General features: G+C 39.6%; 3 protein-coding genes and 1 non-coding gene across 6 annotated transcripts; 1 reads left to right on the forward strand and 3 right to left on the reverse strand.

Annotated features, from left to right (window-relative positions):
- Positions 1-67: 67 nt before the first annotated feature.
- On the reverse strand, positions 68-12,269 carry acer2 (alkaline ceramidase 2). The gene is given in 7 exon segments (XM_018695649.2): positions 68-2,670; positions 3,108-3,245; positions 7,946-8,004; positions 8,006-8,084; positions 8,862-9,003; positions 11,322-11,436; positions 11,852-12,269. Coding segments are annotated over 7 exon segments (834 nt in total). The 5' UTR covers positions 11,966-12,269; the 3' UTR covers positions 68-2,483.
- Positions 12,270-12,743: 474 nt separating this feature from the next.
- Positions 12,744-17,084, forward strand: rps6 (ribosomal protein S6). The gene is made up of 6 exons (XM_018695651.2): positions 12,744-12,850; positions 13,499-13,630; positions 14,244-14,454; positions 15,043-15,189; positions 16,415-16,572; positions 16,951-17,084. Exons 1-6 carry the CDS (start codon positions 12,845-12,847, stop codon positions 17,044-17,046), a joined length of 750 nt encoding a protein of 249 aa, XP_018551167.1. The 5' UTR covers positions 12,744-12,844; the 3' UTR covers positions 17,047-17,084.
- On the reverse strand, positions 16,956-21,552 carry LOC108896494 (perilipin-2). Of its 3 annotated transcripts, XM_018695647.2 has the most exons (7): positions 21,453-21,545; positions 21,317-21,347; positions 20,762-20,966; positions 19,915-19,997; positions 19,565-19,814; positions 19,347-19,483; positions 16,956-18,117 (listed from the first exon to the last, which is right to left on the reverse strand). In XM_018695647.2, the coding sequence occupies exons 2-7, from the start codon at positions 21,335-21,337 to the stop codon at positions 17,776-17,778; spliced, it is 1,038 nt and encodes a 345-aa protein (XP_018551163.1). In that variant the 5' UTR covers positions 21,338-21,347; positions 21,453-21,545; the 3' UTR covers positions 16,956-17,775. The 3 variants fall into 3 exon arrangements, with proteins under 3 accessions (XP_018551163.1, XP_050926557.1, XP_050926556.1); XM_051070600.1 differs by lacking the exon at positions 21,317-21,347 and having other exon boundaries at positions 19,347-19,480; positions 21,453-21,552; XM_051070599.1 differs by lacking the exon at positions 21,317-21,347 and having other exon boundaries at positions 21,453-21,551.
- Positions 21,553-22,015: 463 nt separating this feature from the next.
- On the reverse strand, positions 22,016-22,097 carry trnas-cga (transfer RNA serine (anticodon CGA)). The gene has a single exon. It is a non-coding gene; the product is annotated as a tRNA-Ser (tRNA).
- Positions 22,098-22,807: the final 710 nt, after the last annotated feature.

Here is a 22,807-nt window from a genome sequence, read left to right on the forward strand (position 1 = left end):
AGAATTAACTGAATATTTTTGGATTTTGGATTTTATGTCTGATGTGCAAAATAAACACCACGGCTCATTCTGAGTATTGGCTTGATTTATTGCATAAAATAAAATAAAGTACTAATGTTCTACAAATATTTGTTTACAAAACAGGATAAATTATGAAAATAAATATTATGTGCAGTTTGTTTGTATTGTCAATGCAAGCAGAAAAAAAAACTGAGAATTATATACACACATTTAGTCCAAAAAAAAAAAAAAAAAAGACCACTCATTGTTATGTCATTATCATTCCTCATGCCAAGACAAACATCATGATGCAGAGGGCAGCGGTTAACAGGCTCTTCTCCTCTTTCACACATAGTTCTTTATCAGTTGCTAATTTAACTCTAAACTTTTCTCTGCATCATACAAACTATCACCACTACTGATCAGATGCATGATTCAATACGATTTGCAACACAATCCAAGTATTTTCTGGCAGTACAACTACTTTGTTCACATTGTCAACATTGTCTCCAAAGTTTTTCTGTAAGGTACAATAAAAAAAGAAACGGTTTGCAAAATTGTTTGGCAATAAAAAAGGTAGTAATAATACAATATCAAAATAATAGTTGTTTTGATTTTGGCTCCACTTTACTTACAAAAATAGAAACAGTTTTGGATTTAACAAAATACTTCATGTTGTTTAAAAAATATCACTTCAGAATTTCAGGAAAATAGTTGTTTTCTTTGTAAATCATAATCCTTCATTTGACCCTTCGTGTAAGCGCAAAGTTCGTTTAGCAGTTTGAGCTCCCACAATCCTCTGCAGGAGGACAGGAGTAAAATAATATTAGTTAAACAGCTTGAGCCAGTTTTCAAGAACATGTACAACAATGGTCTGAGGTGAAAAAGCTCTGGTTAGCCTTGTCCTTTAGGGTTAGTGTTTTGCTTTGCTACATCCAAACATATGTCCCTTTGTAATTCTACATACAGAATCTTTTTTTTTTTTCCACTAATTGCTAAATTAGAGTTTTAGTTTTAGGTCAGAGGTAATAAAACCCTAACTTGTCCCACTATTTCACCTCCTATAAGCTACAAATCACACCCATTTACTACTAGTTTCGGAGAATGCAAAGCGCATACATCATCAACTTAAGGACACAATGCACTTTCACTTGCCTGTAATCCGTTTTTTCCCTGGTTGAGTAAGGCTTTTTGCACAGTTTACACAGGTTCAGTGAATTTAGCGCAAAGTCTAAAATACTGAGCCTGGAATAAATAACCCTGAAGAGCAGTTTAAGAGATGAGATGTCTGGGTGAAAAAAAACACAGCTGTGAAAACATTTCATCATCAAAAGCTGTATATTTGCTAACTATTTCATGAGTAAATAATAGTAATTGTCATGTTCTGAAATGCTATGCACTGTGCAAGGCTGAGAACCATTCTTCATTTTGTGCAAAATAAGTAATGATTTCATTGAATTGTCAGTTCTATTTGAATCCATTTTGATTTTCATTCTTTTTTTTTTTTTTTAACTTTGGATCGCGGCCAATATCAATGGGTACCTATTCATTCAATAATATAACCGATGATATGCTTATTAATAACTGCATATTACATTGTTAGTTAACAGGACATATACAGGAATATATTAAACATTTCTTATATACTATCTTGAACAATCACTGTGGCATGCTGAGAGAAAAAAAAACAAACAAACATAGCACACCCAAAATAGACAGAGCCTTTTGTGCTTGAGTTTTTCCATTAAAATGTCTGTTAACACAAAGGGCAGGTATAACAGCATGAATCCATTATGTATTTGAAATACACAAGGCTTTTTGTGAATAACCTTCTCGTAACACTTCTGTAACATCTGATGAACCAGCTTGTTGATTCTTTGAGTTTTAATGCATTATGCATTAAACAGTTAATGAATCCAGTGCTTTATTGCCTCTAAACATGGTTTCATATTGGCCAGACTGCACCTATGAGATGCTAGATTTCTGTTTATAAAGGCAACAGAATGCTTTATAATGAGGTTTTCTGAGTTACTATAAAATGTACAAAATCTTCTTTTTAAAGAAGAAGCCTGAAATGCATGATATTAATACTTTCACCTGTTAAAGAGTTCACATGATCTCTCATGCAAAGCCTGAGAATGCATTTGGAACACTGTAAAGGTTTCTTGGCTTTGATATTGTGTTATTTAAAGAAAGTGACTCTGTCATGTTAGACTCATTTTGTGACACCTTTTGTTCTTTGACACGGTTGCATAAACACTGCTGTGTAACGAAGACCAGACCAGGGAAGGAACAAGGAAAAGATAAATCCCTGTGCTTGGCCAAAACGTGCTATCACCTACATCATTCAGTCACTAGAGCACCAGCGGACGTAACCCGCCTCACAGATGTGGTGGTGTCGTCTTGTTGCTGTGCTGTTTGAAACCCATCCTGGTGAGAAGTGTGGAAGTACAACCGGCTGAGCAGGAGACTCGAGTCAGACTTTAAGTCACCTTGATGGTGGACTTCTTGTGCACGCAGAGGAAGGAGACGTAGGGCACACCGATGAAGGCCCATTTCTCGTTGGGCCAGAACATGATGACGGGTCCTCGCTCCGGAGCCTCGGTCGCAACGTCGAAGTAGGCGAAGCAAACGCAACCCAAGTACGACGCCAGACAAATAAGGATGTGCCTGTAAGAGCAGGAGGAGCAGTTTGAATGAACCAGACTGTCTGAGAAATTATTTACTGAATATATACGAGTGTTTACAGGTGCATCTGTGAAAGGTTAACAGTGTTTGCAGAATAAATCTCCTTCTCATCAGGTTATTGTCATCTGTAATTTGAGTGTCTCATTTTCCTAATACAAGGAAAAGATCTATGTTTTCTGACTGCACATTGTTTTCAATGCAAATTCTCTCGCTTGTATTATTTATCAAAAATAAAATAAGATTTCTAAAATCAAACTACATCACAGACAAGACTGACATCTTTGCAGTCTAACAGTATGAGTTCTAGTTATAGTGATTTCCTTTATGGTGTCACAAGAGTGCATTCATTGTCAATAAATAATCATAACCTTAATAATATTACATATAGTGCAGAGTTTCTGAGTCAGTTATGAGCTTACCATGCACAGTGTAAGTAGGGAAAGTTGACAGATGACCACATTTCACAGAATATCCTGTCACTGATCCAGCAAAGCAGAGCCAGCGCCCACCAGATCCCTGAGATCAAGCCCAGCTTGAACACACGTGGGTTTTCACACCTGCAATGACAGAAGAGAGTGCTGAGAGAAGGATACAACTGTGAACACACACACACACACACACACACACACACACACACACACACACAAAAGCTGGAGAATAACCAAGAATAACCAATATCTCTAAGCAGACTTGCAGATATAGTCATTAATCATCAGCAGTACATTGAGTACACTGTTACTGTTTACTTTAATGTTTGATTTAAAGTCCTGTGGATGCAAAAACACTGAAAAATCCAAGTAATGTTTTGGCATCTTTGATAAAAGAGTCAAAAGAACAAGAAAACAGAACCAATTATACAGTAAAATTACACTTAACTTGTAATGTAAAAATACAGCCAATGTATCAAATACACATAAAACCACACGCTGACATATTATCTGCTTTTATATGAGATGAGAGAGGCTCACACATGCTTTAAAGCTGAGGGGAACTGCAGAGTTGGGCAACACCTTTCACATTTAAATAAATCTGATTTTAATCACTAACAATATAAAACAATACAGCTTTACTGTCTCCTGTAGTGGAAACAGAACTGTACTGCACTGTAGAATACAACATTAAGACATAAAACATTCAAACAACACACACACAAACAGACAACGCATGGGGTGCTCTCCACTAGGGGTAGAGTGGGAGCAAAGGGAAAAAATAAATAAATAAAAATTGTGATAAAAAAAAACCTACTATTTCTTGTTTGATATTGTAGTTGGATTGGGAATGACAGACATTTTGAAAATATTCTTTCTAGCCAGAGGCATATTGAGCCTTCCAGTGGGCAGTAATTCATGATTCATGTAGGGTGTGTATGATCTCTTTCAGAATACACTGGGCTTTCAGTTCAGTTCTGGCAGTGCACTACAAATTCCCCACCTGGTTCTGAGATTTTCTAAAGAGGCTGGTAAAGTGATTTTATATTTACACCTGAGCTGTCCATATCCAGGATGTTAAATTGTAGGTCAGCACATTTATCTTGAGGGGGAGGGGATTATCTTTTCTTTCTTTTTGGGGCCAGACAGATCTGTGACCTGACTACCAAGTATTCTGGTCTACTTCTCTGCACAAATATCTCCTAGTGGACACTCCACTGACCTACAGATACATGAGCTAATCCAGAGTGGCTGCTGATAAACTATTCTTAGTCTCGCCCTTCTTATACACACCAGTCACAGCTGAGGCAAACGCTGAGTGTCAAAACAAAGATTGGGACAAGGAAGACTGACTGTGGTCAGTGTGACGTGACACAGTGTGTCACTGTCCCTTAAGACAGAGCGTTCGATGAAGTCATGCCATTTTACAAGCCTTAAAATTGGGTTACCATTGTTTTGAAGGTGAAAGGAATGTCAGGATGACACAAACTCTTTCCAGAAAGCGCAATAAGATTCAGACAAACAACAAACATCATTCAGCTGCAGAGGCCATGGAACATTTTAAGTGCTAAGTCCTACAGAACACCATTATGATTCATTTGGAGTTGGGGTGTCTGTGGCTGCCGAAAGAATGCCAAATATTTGTGCACACACACAAATCTCTTCAGTTCACTATTTGCTCCACTATGTTTATTATCTAGTGACTATCTTTGTCTGTCTGCTGTTTGGTGCTGGGCAGGTAGTGGACAGTGGATTTATCAGAACTTTGTTGCTGCAGACATCTGCCTACTGCAGCTTGGAAATGAGGGTGATGAGAGTTAAGTTGCAGGCTTTAAAACCAAAACAATGAGCAAAAAAAGGGGCTAAAATATTCTGCAGAGCTGAGGAGAACTGTGGAGAAGTAGAGCTGGTCTGATCCTTTCTTTACTGAACTCTACTTATCCACCTCAGCCTGCAGGGTCTGCACTGTGAGCATCTCACTGCATGTGAGAGTGAAGACTGTTTGAATGTGAAAATGGTTTGGTTGCACTCTGTTCTGACAACCAAAAATGTGTTGATCCAACAGTAATGAGCCTGTCATCTCCTCTCTTTCAGTGTGCGAAGCATTCAGCTAACAGCTTCTCACTTTAAGTCAGTGATGACGGTCGCTTTCACCAGTTACAATGATCGTCAGCAGCAGGTCACATCAGCTGTCGCTTAATTAATGAGGAAGTTGATGGTGGGACAAAATAAACTTGTTGTGAGCTGTTGAGAAGTTTGTGTGCGCTCTCTGTTAGCAAGCACCTGTACTCTGCCAAAGATAGTTTGTGTTGTAAAGGATGAATTACTCTGTGATATGTTGTCTCTCTGACAGATCAATTCGCAGCAGTTTGAGGAGTCACGTTCTTCCAGTCAAACATTTCTTAATATCAGTAATTTAAGCTCATCAGGTTTTTAGTTTTTGGACAGGGGTATTCTATATTTGGATCTAGGAGCTGGTGAATAATAAGGTCTGTCAGATACATATCTAAGGTATGTAAAAGTGTTAAATCAAGCTTGTTATACCAAGATATTCCGGTATTAAAAGGACTCAAATTGGTACTGGGGCCAGAAAAACTTAAACATCCATAATTCTTAATTTAAAAAAAAGTATGTGTTTGTGCAGCTTTAATATGTTTGCTAACATTTGCTATCATAAGCTACTGGTCACACCAGACCAAGTAAGGTTGTAGCAACAAAAACCTATGACAATGTGTTTATTGCTTTTTTCATAAAAGTTATTGTTTTCAAAGTTATATGGTGTCACTTTAAGTCAAGTAGGTCAAATATTGAACTGAACAGGCAAACTGTCACTGTCTTACATAACTTGTCCAGAGAGGGCATAGAAAAAAAAAAAAAAATGGTGTCGACGCTGTTCAACAGAAACAGGAAGTAAGTAAAAATAGATGGCCAATGATACGCCTTCCCAGAGGGAAATGGGCCATTAACTTTCCATCAATACTGTATTATACTTTAAGAGCTGTAAGTGTTTCGATCGATCATATTCACATGGGAGGAAGTTCTGACTGAGCATCAGGTAGTCAGCAAGCAGACCATATTAACTGACTGTACATACATACATACATTGAACTGCCCTGAATCAGCCAACACTCCTTCCTGCCACCAACAAACTATCACCACACAGCCACATATCTGGAATACAGTGACTATCAGCGCAAACAGAAGCATGTAAGATAAGAAACATGATACGAAACCAGGACTTCTCCTTGGAGACGCAGGGTTGGGGAGTGTGATGGAGAGTTGAACTGTTGGAGGCAAAGATAAATGAGGGAAAGGCCATCCTGTCTGTCTGGGGTGGAGTCCTGCTAAGACGCTTCTCTCACTCGGGGGAATAGAGAGGAAGAGGCTCTATAACATCTGAAGCCTGTCACTGTTTGGACAAGACTAAAGATACAGTAGGTCTTTATGAACTGATTTTTAGTTTTTAATGTTATATTTTCAAAGCTGAAAAGAATCAACTTCTTGTGATGATGAGATAAAATCTAAAAAATACCTGTGGTGAAAACACAAGTTAAGACTTCAGATTAAAGATTTTCAAGATTATTTTGATTTTTTTTTTAAGGATTTATTTTTGTTTATATATATATATATATAGAGAGAGAGAGAGAGAGAGAGAGTCATAAATTGGAACGATCCTTTAGGCAGTGACAAAATATGAGAAAAATCATTTTTAAGGGATATTTTTAAACCTGAGCCGCTTAAATATTATTTTTTATATAGGGTATTGATATTTGCTGATGTGTACACATGAAAGTGTAAAAATCAATATATCAATGTATGTGTAAAATTATACAAGCTTTTTTCCTAATATCACTTTGTCCAGAGTTTTTTTTTTTTTTAATTTGGTTGTATTATGGGCTTAGCTGTTTTTAAAGAGACAGCAAAGAGTTAAATTAGCTGGTATAATACAGTCTATGGATGGTACCTACCCATTATTTTTGCAATATGAAAATCTCACATGAACAGAACAAATTTTTTCAGACATAATCACATTGTTTTGTATCATATCTATCCTTTATGAATGACTCATCTGTCATAGCATAACTATGACTGGTTTTATTGCATCAACACTTCCAATGTGCGTAATATTTGTATCCTATACACTGGACAAGTTGTTTTTGTTCACCTAGAAGTGTCTTGGACAAGGGCCAACCAATGTACTGTAAGAGGAAAATCAAACAACAACAAAATAGCCCTTTTTGATGACCGGGACCACAGGAATTCTCTACCACTTAGCAGAACAAAAACAAGCAACCTCAATAGATGACCGGCACTGGCAGAAATGTCAAGAATTACTAACAGGTTGAACAATAGATGACTTAAGGTTACAAGACTGACGGTGGTGAGTAAGGGTTGTGGGAAACGGAAACAACAGAGCACGGCTCCACATTATTGTGACGGAGGAAAGCATTAAAGACATAAACACACCTACGGACACAGTAATGGGCATGAATGGCTTGCTATGTGTTTTCAGGGACATTCTTTCACATCATAAGGCTCTATAATTAGCTTGTAACAGAGGACATGTTATTAGCCACTGTAAGTACAAAAGGTGATAATGTCACTGTTCTGTAGACTGCAGGCGTTACATCTTCACACTTGTGGGTGTAACACTAATTATTCAAGTCAATACAGACCACATTATATTAAAGTGGTGGCCACAGAAGAAGGCCATCCAAGACTGATATGTGGTATGATGTTCCTGTATCAGGACAACATGCTCACCCGCCCCTGCTCTCCTCTGCTGCTTAAAAAAAAACAAAAAAAAAAAAAAAAACCTTTACACCAACCTTTTAAGCTCAGTGATAAGCAGTACGGTGCAGGGGATGCCCAGAGTCATGAGCGACAGCTGAGTTGACGACAGGTTTAACAAAGGCCAAGCCTGTGGTGATTCCCGACAAGATGCCAATGACCACTTTGAACCTTGACCTAGATGGAGAGGTGAAACAAATAAGAAAAACAGAGTATGCTGTAATTTTTCACTCTATGAACAGCATTGTGAAACACAGAAGAAATGCTGGGACGGCTCAGAAAGCCCCTCAACACACTTATTCAGATTATAAACAACAATCATGCGGCTACAAAGGCTGTGGAAAAATTTAAGTGACAGCCTGAAGGGAACGAGCAGCTCTGACGGCTCTGTGACAATGGAAAGAGAAGTAAAGACATGTGATGCAGCTTTTACTGGTGTCAGCTATCTTGGACAGGCCTATTATTAAACAGGGGTGTCACAGCAGTGGACACATCATATGACAAAACCAGTGGCAAACAGTGAGCTGCTACAGATGAACCCACTGAACACAAATACAGTTTAACTACCTGAAACTGATTTAATGTGAAAATGTGGGAAAATCTACAGTGAAAACAACATTGCTGTTTGAAAAATGTATTTGTAACTTTGAATAACACAACGACAGCTGCATCAGAGTCTCCAGCTGTGAGTATGCATGCATCTAAACACTAAGACAAATGTTCTGATAAAATCCTCTGGATTAGTTTAACCATATAAGGCCTGTAAATCAGCTGCTGTCCTGATAACTTGGAGTAAAATCTGCATAGTTGGAAACTGTGGCACTGCATTATTGTACGCAGATGTGTGCCTGATATTTACAGTGCTGCAACAAGTCTCTACCAACATGTTCACACACTTTCTCTGTCTTTTAAAAGACAGATATTTTGATGCCATAATGACACTGGTCAACATACCGATCCCTCCTGAACATCCTGGGTAGGTATCTCTTAGGGAACCACATGGCAATGGCACACATGAGCACCCATAAGATGGCCAACTCATCCAGCATCTGGCCAAGGAAGCTGAGGGTGGCGTGAAAATATGTTGATCCAATACCTGGGAGAAAGAGACAGAGACACACACACACACACACACACACGTTTGTCAGAAGAGAGATGTAAACTAAAGCTGTTTAGTGTGTTAATGAGCCAAGGTGGGTGAGACTTCATCCCTTAATAACACCCTTTTAAAAAGTGAGGAAAATCAAAGAGATTTACTGTCTAACTCACTCTGTGCTAAAGACAAAAGCAGCTTAAAGAGCTGATACTGAGAAATGCCAACTGCTTTAAGCAAAGAGCCACAATGCCAAGGACGAATTAATTACAAAAAGGTTTCTTGAAACTCAAGAGTTACTGTAAGGGAGTTCTGAAATGCTGTGGAGGGACGGATCAGTCAGTGCCTGTTTGTTATCACGGTCCAACAGTTCTCTTATTATCAGCATTATCTGTTTTCATAACAGGCGCAGCAGGAGAGTTGTACATTTCAGCAAACCTCTTATCCAAGTTAGACTGCTGCTCTCAGTCACAAGTTACCAACCTCTCAGTGTTCTCATATATCACAGGCTGTTAAAAGAAAATGTATACAGAGGGTATCTTAACTTTCTCATGGAAATCTCATGGGAAACAGCAACAGATTATTGCTGGAGTTATTTTTTTCTTGCAAAAATGACAAGACATTCATTGGGTCTGACTTCTCATGTGTAAATATCAGCTGCTTAGTTTTCAGTTTTTAGGTTTTTTGGCTGTTACACACACAAAGCAATACATTTGAAGATGTCACATTAGACTTTCAGAAATAGGTTTACTCCTATTTTTTTAAAAACAGATTAAACAGTTAATCAAGTAAATAACCAGAAGATTAAGAAGTAATGAAAATAATCACTAGTTACAGCTCTACATTGAAACACTGACAGGCAATGCAATCATCCAAAAAACTATACAAATAACTCAGTCCACACACACAGCCGAGGCCAAGGCCAAAGAAGAGCAGCTGCATGTTGTTTTCTTACTCAAACCTATAGAGCTGTTTTTCTGCTCAAGTCAAAGGTCGACCCCGACTAACAGAGACAGTGGAACAGAGATGAAACCATGTGACCCCACTGACAACAGTTGTTTTTAAGTTTTAACAGCCTTCAGATTCCTAGCAATAGATGCAGCTCAAGAGCTCCTGAGCCACATATAGAAGCATTTGTGGTATGGAACAAGAAATGTTAGGTGTCAAATAGGCAAGTGAATGGCACAAAGAGGCTTTTATTCCCTCAGAGTTTGATCACTGGCTTGGGAGCCAGTTGTTAAAAACTGGGGTTTGATAAGACACATGGGACCACTGTAACATGCACAGATATATTTAATATAAAGTAACAGAGTCTAGTTTGGGAATAAAAGACCTATTTTACATTCTGACCCACAGTTCAAGTGCCTGTGGCTGAGTCAGTTATGCAAATCCTAGTCAAGTGCTACTCTAGGTTTTTTTTTTTTCCCCCAGCGTCCACTAAGGTCACCTCTCTGCAGCAGTGGGGCGTCTGACAGGTTATCTTTGCTGACAGTGCAACCAGAGTGTTTCCCAAACAGCACCAAGGGAACAAGGCAATGTAATCTCCCCAGGACTGTGCTGTCATTTATATACAGTAGCACCATTTAAGACCTAAATACTGAGACAAATCAAATGAAATCTAGGCGAATGGGCTTATTCATTGGTTGGATGAATAAGCATAGTCATAATCAAGTGTTTTTCTAAGAGGGTAAAATGATTCAGGACAACCTAAAGCTGTAACTGTGAACAGCAGCCACAGCTGACAAAGCCTACATCATAACTAAGTGTTGTTGCAGTTTAAAGATGCAGGGTGACAAGTGTGAGAACGTACACACATGATCCAACCAAACTTTAACATTAAAAGTACCTACACATAACTTACACATGTTGTAAAATGAACAACCTGTGCATTATGTGCACACAATATCTGTGTATTTTCAGGCAGCAAATAATGATTATTTTCACAATTGTGATTAATCAATTTTTTGGTCAATAAAATATTAGAAAATACTGAAAAAAATGCCCATTGCAGAAGGTAAATCTATTTTCTTCTTTTGTTTTACCAAGTGTCCAAAAAAAACAAAAACAAAAATCTACTTATCTGATGCCTATAATGCTGAGATTTTGTTGACGCTGTCACTGAGGTGTTAATTTAATCAATATATTATACAATATAGTCCAGTACACCACCACCTTTAACTATGAGCTTTTATATGATAGTTTAATGCTACGTAAAGCAGAAATATATGATTATGCTATTAAACGTTTTTGTCATACATACACATAAACGAAGAGGTTAAGAGGTCATCACACTTTAAAAAATGTCTGCCAGTCAAACTTACCGACCACAACCAGTAGAATCCATATGAGGTAAATCCCACTGTTGAAATGTGTTGCATATTGGCGGAACAGGCACATTAATATGGGCGGCAAAACAAAAAACAAAATGTTGCTGATCTGAAATGATAAACAAAGGAAAAGCTATGAGCAAAGAACACATCATAGTCGAAGTGATCATGTTGCAGAAAAAAATGACCACATGCTGGTCAAAAGTTGACCACAGGCCTCAGTGGCCTCTTGCAAACTGACATTCAGCTGAAATGAAGAAAAGGAAAATTTGTAACTTGATGCTAACAGTAAACATCGTGATGCTGAAGCTGAAAAGCAGCCAAACTGTTCAAAGTCAGTGCAACTTGCAGCTAGCTACAGCTAACCTCTGAATAATATTAAAAGAAACAAGAAAGTAGTGCAGTACAAAGAAAAACAAAGCCAGAAAAGCTGTGGTCTAGCTGTGATTGTAAACAAAACTGTGTTACACAAAGCAAAAAAGGCACACATCGTTAGCTTAAAGTCCAACGAGTGTCAAACCGACCGTGTTGTAAAATTCAGCGATGCTGGGGTATATAAGGTAATTGCCTTCACACCAGTCCACCTCCGAGCTGCCAGCCTGCAACTGGTCCCAAAAAATCAGATTAACGTTACTCATGTCTCGACTAGTTCTGTCGGACGGACCGTGCAGACCAAGACAACACTTGTGATTAAAAAACACCCGAGAAAACCTCTCGCTATCTCTCTCGCTATTAACACTCGCTAAATGTGAACGTTTAAGACCGGACACGTATTGTACATGAGCCGACGGGATATGCTGCAGGGACCGTCGCTGAGCTGCATTTTAAGTCGCCGTCCTTCCACAAAGCTTGCTGTCTGTCGTGACGCTCCGCTGTGTACACTGACAGCTGCTCAGACCGGAGCCAAAGATGATTTAGACGCCGCAAGAGCATTCACGCCTGCGCTTCTTATAACGGTCTGCACATGCCTGCTTCTTCTTCTCTTTTACAGCAGACTAGGCACGGTATAGTACACTGCTGCCTCCCACTGGTGTAGTAACGTCATTGCTACTTTTGCGCTCGCGATAACTCAGTCATAAGTAAAAGTCCTGCTTAAATATAATCAGCAAAATGTGCTGAAAGTATCAAAAGTATACTAATTCTACAGTCAAATGGCCCTCGCGAGTGATATATTATCAAACGTTACATTATTAGGTTTTTAAAATATTAATTTGAAAGGTAACTACAACTACAAATGAATATGGGGGAACAAAAAGTATAATATTTCTCCCTGAAATGATGTGTGGAAATACTCTAGTAAAATATCAGTACCTCAAAATTGTAATTAAGTGCAGTAGTTGGTTAGATCTACTTTATTTTTTACCAGCGGGAATTTGTTTAATAATCTTCAACTGGTGTCTCATCAGAAAAATACACCGAGCCAGTTATCGCGATAACATGTCTGCCTTATGTGAGACCATGGGGCGGATATCCGTTCTCTTTTCCGTGGCGGACCGTCGTAGGGTCGGTTTGGCAAAATGAAGGTACAACATTTCTCTAACAGCGTTTCTCTTTGTAAAGCAATTTTATTTCAAATATTCCACTATGATTAATGCCATGATTGTGAACTTCAAATCGGACTAGTTTAATACAGTAGTCCCGGCTCTGACACTTCGGATGAGCTTTGATTATGATGAGAGTTAGCCCTGAACGGTCCTGTCGGCAAGTGAGCCGTGGAAACATGGCGGAACACGGGGAGCAATGTGCACCGAGTTCAAGTCTCATTTGACTATAATAAAATGTTTTCAGACTTCAGAAGCTATTGTTACATGAACTTGCCGCGTTGTCCGTTTAACATTAGCAGTTAAACCGGTTGTATTATTGTTAGCAGCCTTCAGAGGGCTAACATGAGCGGGCTTTGAGGTTGTAGCCGGCAGAGAAGCTAACAGGCCTCCTCTGTACACCCCCCGATTCAAACTAACCGATACGCTCGATAGTTACGACCTTTCAGGGACATTCTTCTTCCCTTAAGTCCACCAGTAACTTTAATCCAACCTAATCTGTTTACTCGTTATCCACGTTGAACCTTACCTGCTGTACCTACCTGTGTGGTAGGTAGCCTGTCATGACTTATGTGGTACCCGGCATGACCAGGTACATCTAGTAACAACTTCGTTGCGCCTCTTTTGCAGCTGAACATCTCATTCCCCGCTACTGGCTGCCAGAAGCTGATTGAAGTTGATGATGAGCGTAAACTGCGTACTTTCTATGAGAAGCGTATGGCCACTGAGGTGGCTGCTGACCCTCTGGGAGATGAGTGGAAGGTAAGCACTGATGCACGCTCCTTTATGTCTGTTAGATCTGATATCATCTTATGAGTGTCAGAACAGTGTGTTTACACTTTCATTTGTTTTAGGTGAAATGAGTTTTATAGATTCTAGACTTAACGTGGCACACCAGTAGACCCTTCTTGACTGATCTGTAGTCATTAAGGGGGGACAGCGTGTTGCCAGAGAAACTGTAGAGCTGCTTTTACCAGATGCGATCAGACCATACTTTGTGGCTGATCGAAACATTATAGCTCTCTCAGTTCCCTTCCATCCCCAACTAAATGACTAGTTAGCTCTGTGAATTCAAGTCTACTAAAATTCAAGAAAACAAGACATCAACCTGCAGAATTTGGTTATAAAGTAGCAGTTGGAGTTTGGTGTTCTGCCCAAGGACAAGATGAGCTTGGGATTCAACCAGCAACCCTGCAGTTAAAGGAGGACCTGTTCTACCTTCTGAGACACTGCTGCCAATTTCTTGCTTCTTTTAGCCATGTGATCAGTACAGGAAGTTGATTATCCAGCTACAGTTTTAATCCTTAGGGTAGAAAAGTTCTTAACGTTGTGTACCAGGTACTCTCAATTGAAAACTTATTTATTTCTTTTCCAGGGTTATGTGGTGCGCATCAGCGGAGGCAACGACAAGCAGGGCTTCCCCATGAAGCAGGGTGTGCTGACCCACGGCCGTGTGCGCCTGCTGCTCAGCAAGGGTCACTCCTGCTACCGTCCCCGCAGGACCGGCGAGCGCAAGCGCAAGTCTGTCCGTGGTTGCATCGTTGACGCCAACCTCAGCGTTCTCAACTTGGTCATCGTCAAGAAAGGTGACATGTTCAGTCTGACTCATGAGCTATTTTATGGAAGTAGTAAATTGCACGCAAACTATTAACTTGTAAACCAACAGGTAATTCTTGGATATACAGCTTTAGGAATGTCTTAGTATCACGTGAGTTATGTTGATGGCACACCAGTAGACCCTTTTTGATTGGCCTGTAGTCATTAAGGGGGGACAGCGTGTTGCCAGAGTAACTGTGGAGCTGCTTACCAGATGCGACCAGACCCAGTGACCATGGATGGTTGAACTGCATTGCTCTCTCACTGATTACACTTGTATCAGAATGACACTAAAGCTCTATCTCTTTTTATAAATACTGCCAAATGACACTAGGGTGAAAGGGTGTTCGGGGCAGCAGTTGAAGATAGTGAGTGTGGCACTCATGAGAAACAGTTTTAAGTGTTTCTGCAAGGTGTAGACAGTCCTCTAAATACTCTGTACCTTTCTGCATTTTGACTTGTTTGAGTCATGATAATCATGCAAGCACTCAAGATGTAAGCAGTGCAATTTCTGAGTTAAATTTTTGACTTTAATCAGCGTGATGAACTAAATCTTGTCCTGACCTGGTTACTCTCAGGTGAGAAGGACATTCCTGGGCTGACCGACAGCACTGTCCCTCGCCGTCTTGGTCCCAAGAGGGCCAGCAAGATCCGCAAGCTCTTCAACCTGGCCAAGGAGGATGATGTTAGGCAGTATGTTGTGAGGAGACCCCTGACTAAAGAAGGTAAGGCCTGGGTTACTACTAGTTTTACTTATACCTGCAAGTGTTGTTCTCAGGATCACTGACTGTAGGTGATATTTATTGGGTCAAGATTTGACTGTCGTGCTTGAGGTCATCGGGGGCCACTTGACTGGTGTAAAATAAAACTAACTTTAGGGTGACCAAATTCACCTAAATACAAATTCATTCTAAATACTTAGGATATTGGAAAGGGTAATGTAAACACAGATTGGCTTTTGGAGTTAATTATAATGTCACTAGAAATTTGAAATGCAGTTGGTTTGAAAACTTCACACAGTAAAGGTGGGATATGCAAAAATATTTTTGCATTTATAGATCGTAACAAAGTAATTTTGTTGATTTATTGGCATATTTCAAATGAGTGTTTTGACTTTTTATTATAAAGCTTAAAATACTTGATACACATCATCATTACATTTGTTAGTGTGGTGTTAGTAATGCTGCATATGTTGATGTAATCAGATGCTTAGAGCTGTGTGAAGCTCTACCTAAACTTTGACCAGTGTGTACAAACAGTGAATAACATAAGCCTAAACAGATACAGTTTAGTGTCAGCCCTATTTATTCAGCATCTCTCCATATTTAATACCGTGGGTTTATTGGCATGACTTCAGTTGTGACAAATTCAGATGTGACAAAGTGTGAAGCAATTAGATTTCACACACACTATGTTGTAAAAGGGGAAAGAGCTGAGATGAGTCATGAGCCCCTCCGGTGATACTTCAAGTCAATTTACTAACTGATAAATACGCATAATGCAATTTTAACAAATACTTTGGGTCTTCTTCAAGACAGGTGTGATTTTTTTTTTTTTTTTTTTACAGACACATCAGTCTTTTTTCCTTCCAGTTAGACTCAAAGTAAAAGTCTTTCTCATGGCTGCCTCGTCAGCATTCATGTATTGCTAACTACACACTAACTTGTTGAGTGTTACAGTCTCATTGAACAGTTTATAGGGACAAAATGTAGCTTACTTGTAAGTGTAGGTTGTAGCAAATATTTTTCTCTTGCCACTTCCAGTTTCTGGTCACTGCTGGGGAAAAAAGACAATGAGTTCACTGTTATTGGACAAAATAGAATAGTGACACACCTGCATCCATGATGCCACTTATTAGGCAGGCAGTTCTGCAGCCTCAGCCAAATGTCATCGCCACACCTGGGGTTTAGTTGTCCTGTTGCTTAACTGCATCTTGTGTCCCGATGGCAGGCAAGAAGCCCAGAACTAAGGCTCCCAGGATCCAGAGACTGGTGACGCCTCGTGTGCTGCAGCACAAGCGCCGCCGTATCGCCCTCAAGAGACAGCGCACCCAGAAGAACAAGGAGGAGGCCTCTGAGTACGCCAAGCTGCTGGCCAAGAGGATGAAGGTATGTGTTTATCAGTACTTGTGTTATCACAGTTTGCACACACATAGAGCTGTTTCATGTTTCATTATAAACATTTCTTTCATAATACCACTCTGCTCCAGTGGATAAAGTCCTAGCAGAAATTTGTACGCAGGATGTCAGAACTAGAGAAATTTGTGTTAAACTGGAACTGGTACACTGATGCTGCTTGGAATGTTTGTCAGTTTCATCTTATCTGTGCAGTTGATTTCTTCAAAGTCAAGACTTCTCTAGTTGCATTTTAAAATCTTTTATAACACATTTTGATTCTAAGTGGGTAATTTGATCATTGACTTGTTTTGGGTGTAAAATGGCTTGTGTTGAATCACTTGACTGACACACATTTGTTCCTGCCAACAGGAGGCCAAGGAGAAGCGCCAGGAACAGATTGCCAAGAGGCGCCGCCTTTCTTCTCTGAGGGCATCCACATCCAAGTCAGAGTCCAGCCAAAAGTGAAACCCAACAGTCAAATAAAGTAATGTTTTGCTGAAAAATTGGCCTGTAATGTAATTTATTATTAGTTTTCACTACCTTCAGATCATGAACTGAGTATTGTTAAATATTTAATTATTGCAGGTTTGCCAATTGAATTATGGTAGACAATCATCAGATTGAAAATAATGAATCACTGTATGCTAGGTGCCTAAACCCTAAGATACATCCAAGAGCCAGAACAGTCACTGATATGTACTGGAGTATCTCACTCTAGAAATAAACCATTCATGCCATACTGTGAGTTTAATAGCACTCTACATACTGGGCTGAAAACCATGTCTTGAAATGTTAAGTCAGAAGCATCAAAAGCTCCAATTGTTGCCCCAAGATCAGAAGGATTTTTCAAACCACAAAACAGGAAAAAAGTGTGAGCTTCTAAATACTCATCCATATAAAGTATATACAGTTAAAATGAGGGGATATCTTGTTTTGTAGCAATGACATGATTTATCTGTCAGTTCTATGAGCTCTGCATCTCCCCAGGTTCTACACTTAAATTGGTGGCTGTAGTCTGTGAGTGCCATTTTTGTGCTAAACAAACATCAACAGCTGCCAGACTCAAAGCATGAGGAAACAAAGTTCATGAATGTTCAAACAAGTTATATTTTACACCAGTATTTAGTTGCACCACTTAGTGAGATCTGTGGGACATAAACTCAACACACAAACATGTATATTGACTGTTCCACATCAACGACGCACACATCCCTTTACATTACACCCATTGTCAAATGCAGGCACTTTTGCAGGTTTCCTAATTCGGAAACTAGGTGTAGCCTGTGAGTGGACCTGGACCACATCCTTGCTAGGGGATGGGACCTGGGCTGCATTGAGATTACTTCTAACTTGACCAGACTCGTTTTGTTCAGATGGTGAGTGGCTTAAGTTGTACATCTGTGAGAGAAAGAACAACACAGACACAGCCTGATGCTGCAGGTACTGAGGCAGCCCCTGGAGACTCCAGGCCAAGGTCAGCCAGGCACCCTGAAGATCCTGAACCAGAGCTGAAGACCTGGACAAAGTCTCCATGACCTGTTAAGTAAAAGGACAAAATGTAAGTTGGATGCAATAAAGATATTTTCTGTCAAGCTAATAAAGATCAACCACTGTATGCAACAACTAAAAATGGTGCAATAGGCCTTTTTCACAGAAGACAGACATTCCACAGTGGGAAAAGCACAGGCACGAATAACTGAATGAATTTTATTTAACATTTAAGCTTCAAGGTCCTGGTATTGTGCTTGCTGGAACAATCAACACACAATGTCACCATCATTAATATAATTAGTAACAACTATGCTTTTCTAACTGTGGCCAGCCAACCTTGTGGATCAAAAGCAAACTGACACAGTCAAGCACACATTCACGAAACAGTCCCACATCACACCTCGAGATATCATAATTTGTGTTTTAACTGTTCTGTACAGATTAAACAAATGAGATACAATGTGTTGATTAGTGAAGTACACATGTGCTGGGCTGTATTCCAGGAAACTTAGTGAGTTTGTTAACCCTCAATTGAGGTAAGCTGAGTTTTCAGTTCCGCCAATGGAGATCACTTTAACTCTAGATCAGTTACTATGATAACTTACTCTGTAAACCTAGCCTACAGGTCCTATAAAATAGGCATCTCAAAATTTACAATCTGGATGCTTTTTCAGCTACAAATCACCAAACTTGTGAGGTTATTACTGAGTCAGACTATAAATAAACTTATGTCTCATCTGTTTGATTTCATCTCCTGCTGCCAGCAGCACTTTGTCCCCATCAGGTTACATCTGAATAAATATTTAATGTCACAAACAGTAGGATTCCAACTTTATTATCCATTAAGGAAATTCATAAATTAATAACGAGTGAGTGGACTACTCTGAATAAAATGGGATAGTGTTAACGTATTGACTCTTCTCCAACTCTTTCACTGCTGCTGTGTATTGGAAGACAAATGTTCACAGTGACATATTATTCTGCGAGTGAAAATAGGGCTGGTCAGCTCAGAGTTCAGGGTTAGATTCACCTCACCATGCTGGGCAGATTTTGTTACATGTGGTCAGAGCTGGTACAGTGCTACATTTCCCACTGATTCTAGGTTTTATGCTAAACTAAGCCAATAACTAAGCCAGTCTCAGTCACATTGGGCAGACATTAGAGTTTATTATGTCACTCATGACGTGGTACTGATCTTCCCTTCTAATGCTCAGCAAGAAAGCTATAACATATTTCCAAGAATATCAAACTATACCAATAAACTCACAGCGCACCTGAACAGAGTGCATCTTGGCCTCGACCATGTTGTAGGTCCTCCGACACAGTTTGACTGTGAGTGAAACCAGTCGCACAGGGTAACGTCTCCTGAGTGTGGCAGCCTCAAATCCCTCTACCAAGTGAGCTTCTTCTTCTGTTAGCAAGAAGATGTTATGAGGGATACACAGATGATGTGTGTGCACCTGATCACCTGAACATGAGTGACTCTACATACTTTTGTCTTCCTCAGTGGGAGGAAGCACTCGGTCCACCAGAGCCTCCGACATGCTCAGAGCAGAGTCCAGTCCCACACTGGCCACACTGATGGCTCTTTCCACAAGACTCTGGTTGGTCCCATCATCCACCTGCTGCATCCTCTCCGCCACCCATGCAACCGTGTGCTGCACACAGTCCATGGTTCCGTTAGCTGCAATGCTCACCACATCCTGGACTTCATGCATCTTGTTCTTGGCCACAGCAGCAATCTGGATGAAGCAGATAAAACCAGAAGAGGTGATCTTTTCTTCTTGAACTGTGCAAATTATGAAGCTTATTAAGAATTAAAAAGAGGAAAGGAAAACTAACCTGCTCTGTGGGTGTGTGAAGCACAGGGAATGTAGTTTCCAGCCAGTCAAGACTTTTACAAGCCAGGTCATTTGCAGTGTAAACTATAAAAATATTTCGGTGAAAAGTTCTCAATACAACAATGAATGGCAGAAACTGACCCTATAAAGTTATTAACTATTCTCTGCATCTCTAAACTAAACACGCAGAACCAATTAGCACTCAAATTTTAACTGGTAATTAATTATTCATACATCTTACATCTATACAGCTTAGGAGTGAAACTTATTTTTAGCATCATAACCTTATAAGGGGTAAATGATCACTTGTTAATAACAGGGTGTAATCTATTGAAATAGATTCCTACATCACTACATCATCAATAAGTTATTTGTCAAAAATATTAAAATATATCAAAAATATTTTTCCAGTGCTCTGTCCTTCTGAGTTTTTCTGCCATGGCTCACAGGATTTGGAAAGCTCACCCTGTGATGGAGCTCTAATGGCCCCTTTATGGACATAGTCAACAATGTCAGTAATTTAGTAACCGTTTAAGTTATTCTTGAATGCCAAATATTTTCTGGTTTAAACTTTAAAAATGTGAGGATTTATTGCTCTTTTCTTTTTCATATGATTTCAAGTTGAACGTCTTTGGATTTTGAACTGACTGTTGGACAAGTGTCATCACTTTAAGGGTGGGAACTTGTGATGGGTGTTTTCCACCACTTTCTGACAATTTCTAAACAGCTATTTTAAAAAATGCCCTGCTGTAAATTCACTGACATTAAAACACACTGACATTTTGAGGCAGAAAGGCAGTATGCAGTCTAAAACCACAAAAACAACAGTCCTAATGGTGACTACTCACTCTGGGGCTGCAGTTTAACAATGACAGGTGAAACTCTGACACAGGCCGCTGTGCCTAAAGCTGTCACTCTGTTCTCCAGCACGTCGCACACTGTCTTCAGGTTTGGGTGGCTGCATTTAGTGTTAATGTACAAGACTGACAGCTTGTTACAGGCTGAGCGAACCACAGGCAGGCTGGCGAGTCTGGCAGCTGCACTCTGTACTTTCTACAAGAAAACAGCAGAGACAAAAAGCTTAGATCCAGATACAGTGAAACGAACTGTTTAGTTACAGGGACGTTTGGACGTCTGAGATGTACTAATTTTTCCCCATCCCAACTGCTGCACAATTGTTCTGTATTGTAAAATTCTAGCCACATTAATGAAAAATATCTCCCTAAAGTTCATGTGTAAATATCAAAATGGGACAGTCGATTAAACCTGTCAATACGGTTCAAGCAAGAAGAGGTATCTTAAAGTTACTGGAGCCAATTAACACAAAAAACAAAAAATGGTGTAGATGCAGTTTGAACTCAGGTGACGACGACGGACGGTTAATTTTCCTCGATTGTACTCACCTGGTTGTTGTTCATCGGCATGTTTCGCACACTTTCAAAAAACGGAAAAACAGTGTAGTGAGTGACTAAAGATTTCAACTCATGCTTATTTAAAGACGTTATCACCTTAAAACAGTTGATAAAATACATCACTCACCCCGAAAAACGCTGTTAATGGGAAAACTCTCAGTCGCATCACGCGGTCAAGAATCAATTAGCATTCACCTGTTGTTCCTAAAACTGCTGCTGCTGCTGGGAATCTCTCTGCCTGTTCTCGCGATATGTCAACGCATCTTAGTTTGTAGTATATTTTTCTGTCCGTTTCTTCTATAGCAACAAGTCAGCTGTCCAATTCAAGACTATTCATATTTTTTCAACATGGACTTATGATAGTTCGGGAGCTTTTTCTGATTAAATGTTCAACCGATATTCAGTTATTTACTTTGTATATGCTGTACGCATACCAAATGAACACTTCATTTTATTTAACACCAAATTATCGCCTGTGTTTCCCTGAAAGTTACTCTTAAATTACGGATTAAGTGAGGAACATTTACAATGTGAACTCAACATTTTTTCCCCCTTGTTCACAATAAACTACTGTCTACGTTCTTTAATAATTTGCCACACTCCCACAGAGTTTATATCGGTCTTTTCTAAGAAAGCAGAGCCTGTCAAAGACCCCGCGCATCAGCTGCTGTTGAAGACCAAAGTCATCCTCGCTGTGAGCAGGATTTGAACCTGCGCGGGGAAACCCCATTGGATTTCGAGTCCAACGCCTTAACCACTCGGCCATCACAGCTTTGGGATGCGTTTATTGTGGTACATTAACAGGACAAAATCACCTGAATCAGAATTTTGTTTAATCCTGTCTGAGGAATGAAAGATGAAGATGTTAAGTCCCACAAATCTAAATCTAAGTCTCCCTTTTTGACTATTTCAAAAACATCTTTACATCAAACAACGTTTCCCACCTGATTTCTGCAGCACACAGAGAATATACTAACCACAGAGTGAGCCTGTGGTTTTGTTCCAGCCCTCTGAGAAATGATCAACAACGAATGCTGATTCTAATGCCTGGGAATTGAAAAATGAATCATAATAAATTACTGCAGCCTTCAAGGAACACAAGGGTCAAATAAATCCTCTTTCAGGGGCTCTGCTGCTGCTGCTGCTGCTGCTGCCACTGCTCTGTGAACAGAACTGTGAACATCTGAAGCCACAACCTGACAACCTCCAGCCTGAGTCTTCATACCTGACTTGTTGCATCATAAATAGTATTTGTAGCATTAGTTTAATTTATGCTACATGTCTTTATTTGTATTCATAAAATGTAAGAGAGTGTTGTGTGATTTGCCATCTGTTGTGAAAAGATTTTTTACAAGATTATTCTGCATTTTTTTCTGATGTTCTGCTGGTTCAACGCTGCAGAGCAGTAATAAAACCTCTGTTATGCACCTGCTTACCAACAGGTTTATTTGCAGGTGTGGGCCTATGAGCAGAGACAGGCAG

The sequence above is a fragment of the Lates calcarifer genome, linkage group LG5, assembly GCF_001640805.2.
Source record: "Lates calcarifer isolate ASB-BC8 linkage group LG5, TLL_Latcal_v3, whole genome shotgun sequence".
Classification (NCBI taxonomy): domain Eukaryota; kingdom Metazoa; phylum Chordata; class Actinopteri; family Centropomidae; genus Lates; species Lates calcarifer.

Bases quoted from the DNA above. Each gene is read 5' to 3' on its own strand.
- rps6 (XM_018695651.2), top strand. The intron at 13,631-14,243 runs GTAAGCACTGAT...TTTCTTTTCCAG, and splicing joins CTCTGGGAGATGAGTGGAAG to GGTTATGTGGTGCGCATCAG. The intron at 14,455-15,042 runs GTGACATGTTCA...GGTTACTCTCAG, and splicing joins CTTGGTCATCGTCAAGAAAG to GTGAGAAGGACATTCCTGGG.
- LOC108896494 (XM_051070599.1), bottom strand. From the start codon at position 21,491: ATGCGACTGAGAGTTTTCCCATTAACAGCGTTTTTCGGG. The intron at 20,967-21,452 runs GTGAGTGATGTA...GTTTTCTTGTAG, and splicing joins CATTAACAGCGTTTTTCGGG to AAAGTACAGAGTGCAGCTGC. The intron at 18,118-19,346 runs GTGCGCTGTGAG...TTTACTTAACAG, and splicing joins CCAAGATGCACTCTGTTCAG to GTCATGGAGACTTTGTCCAG.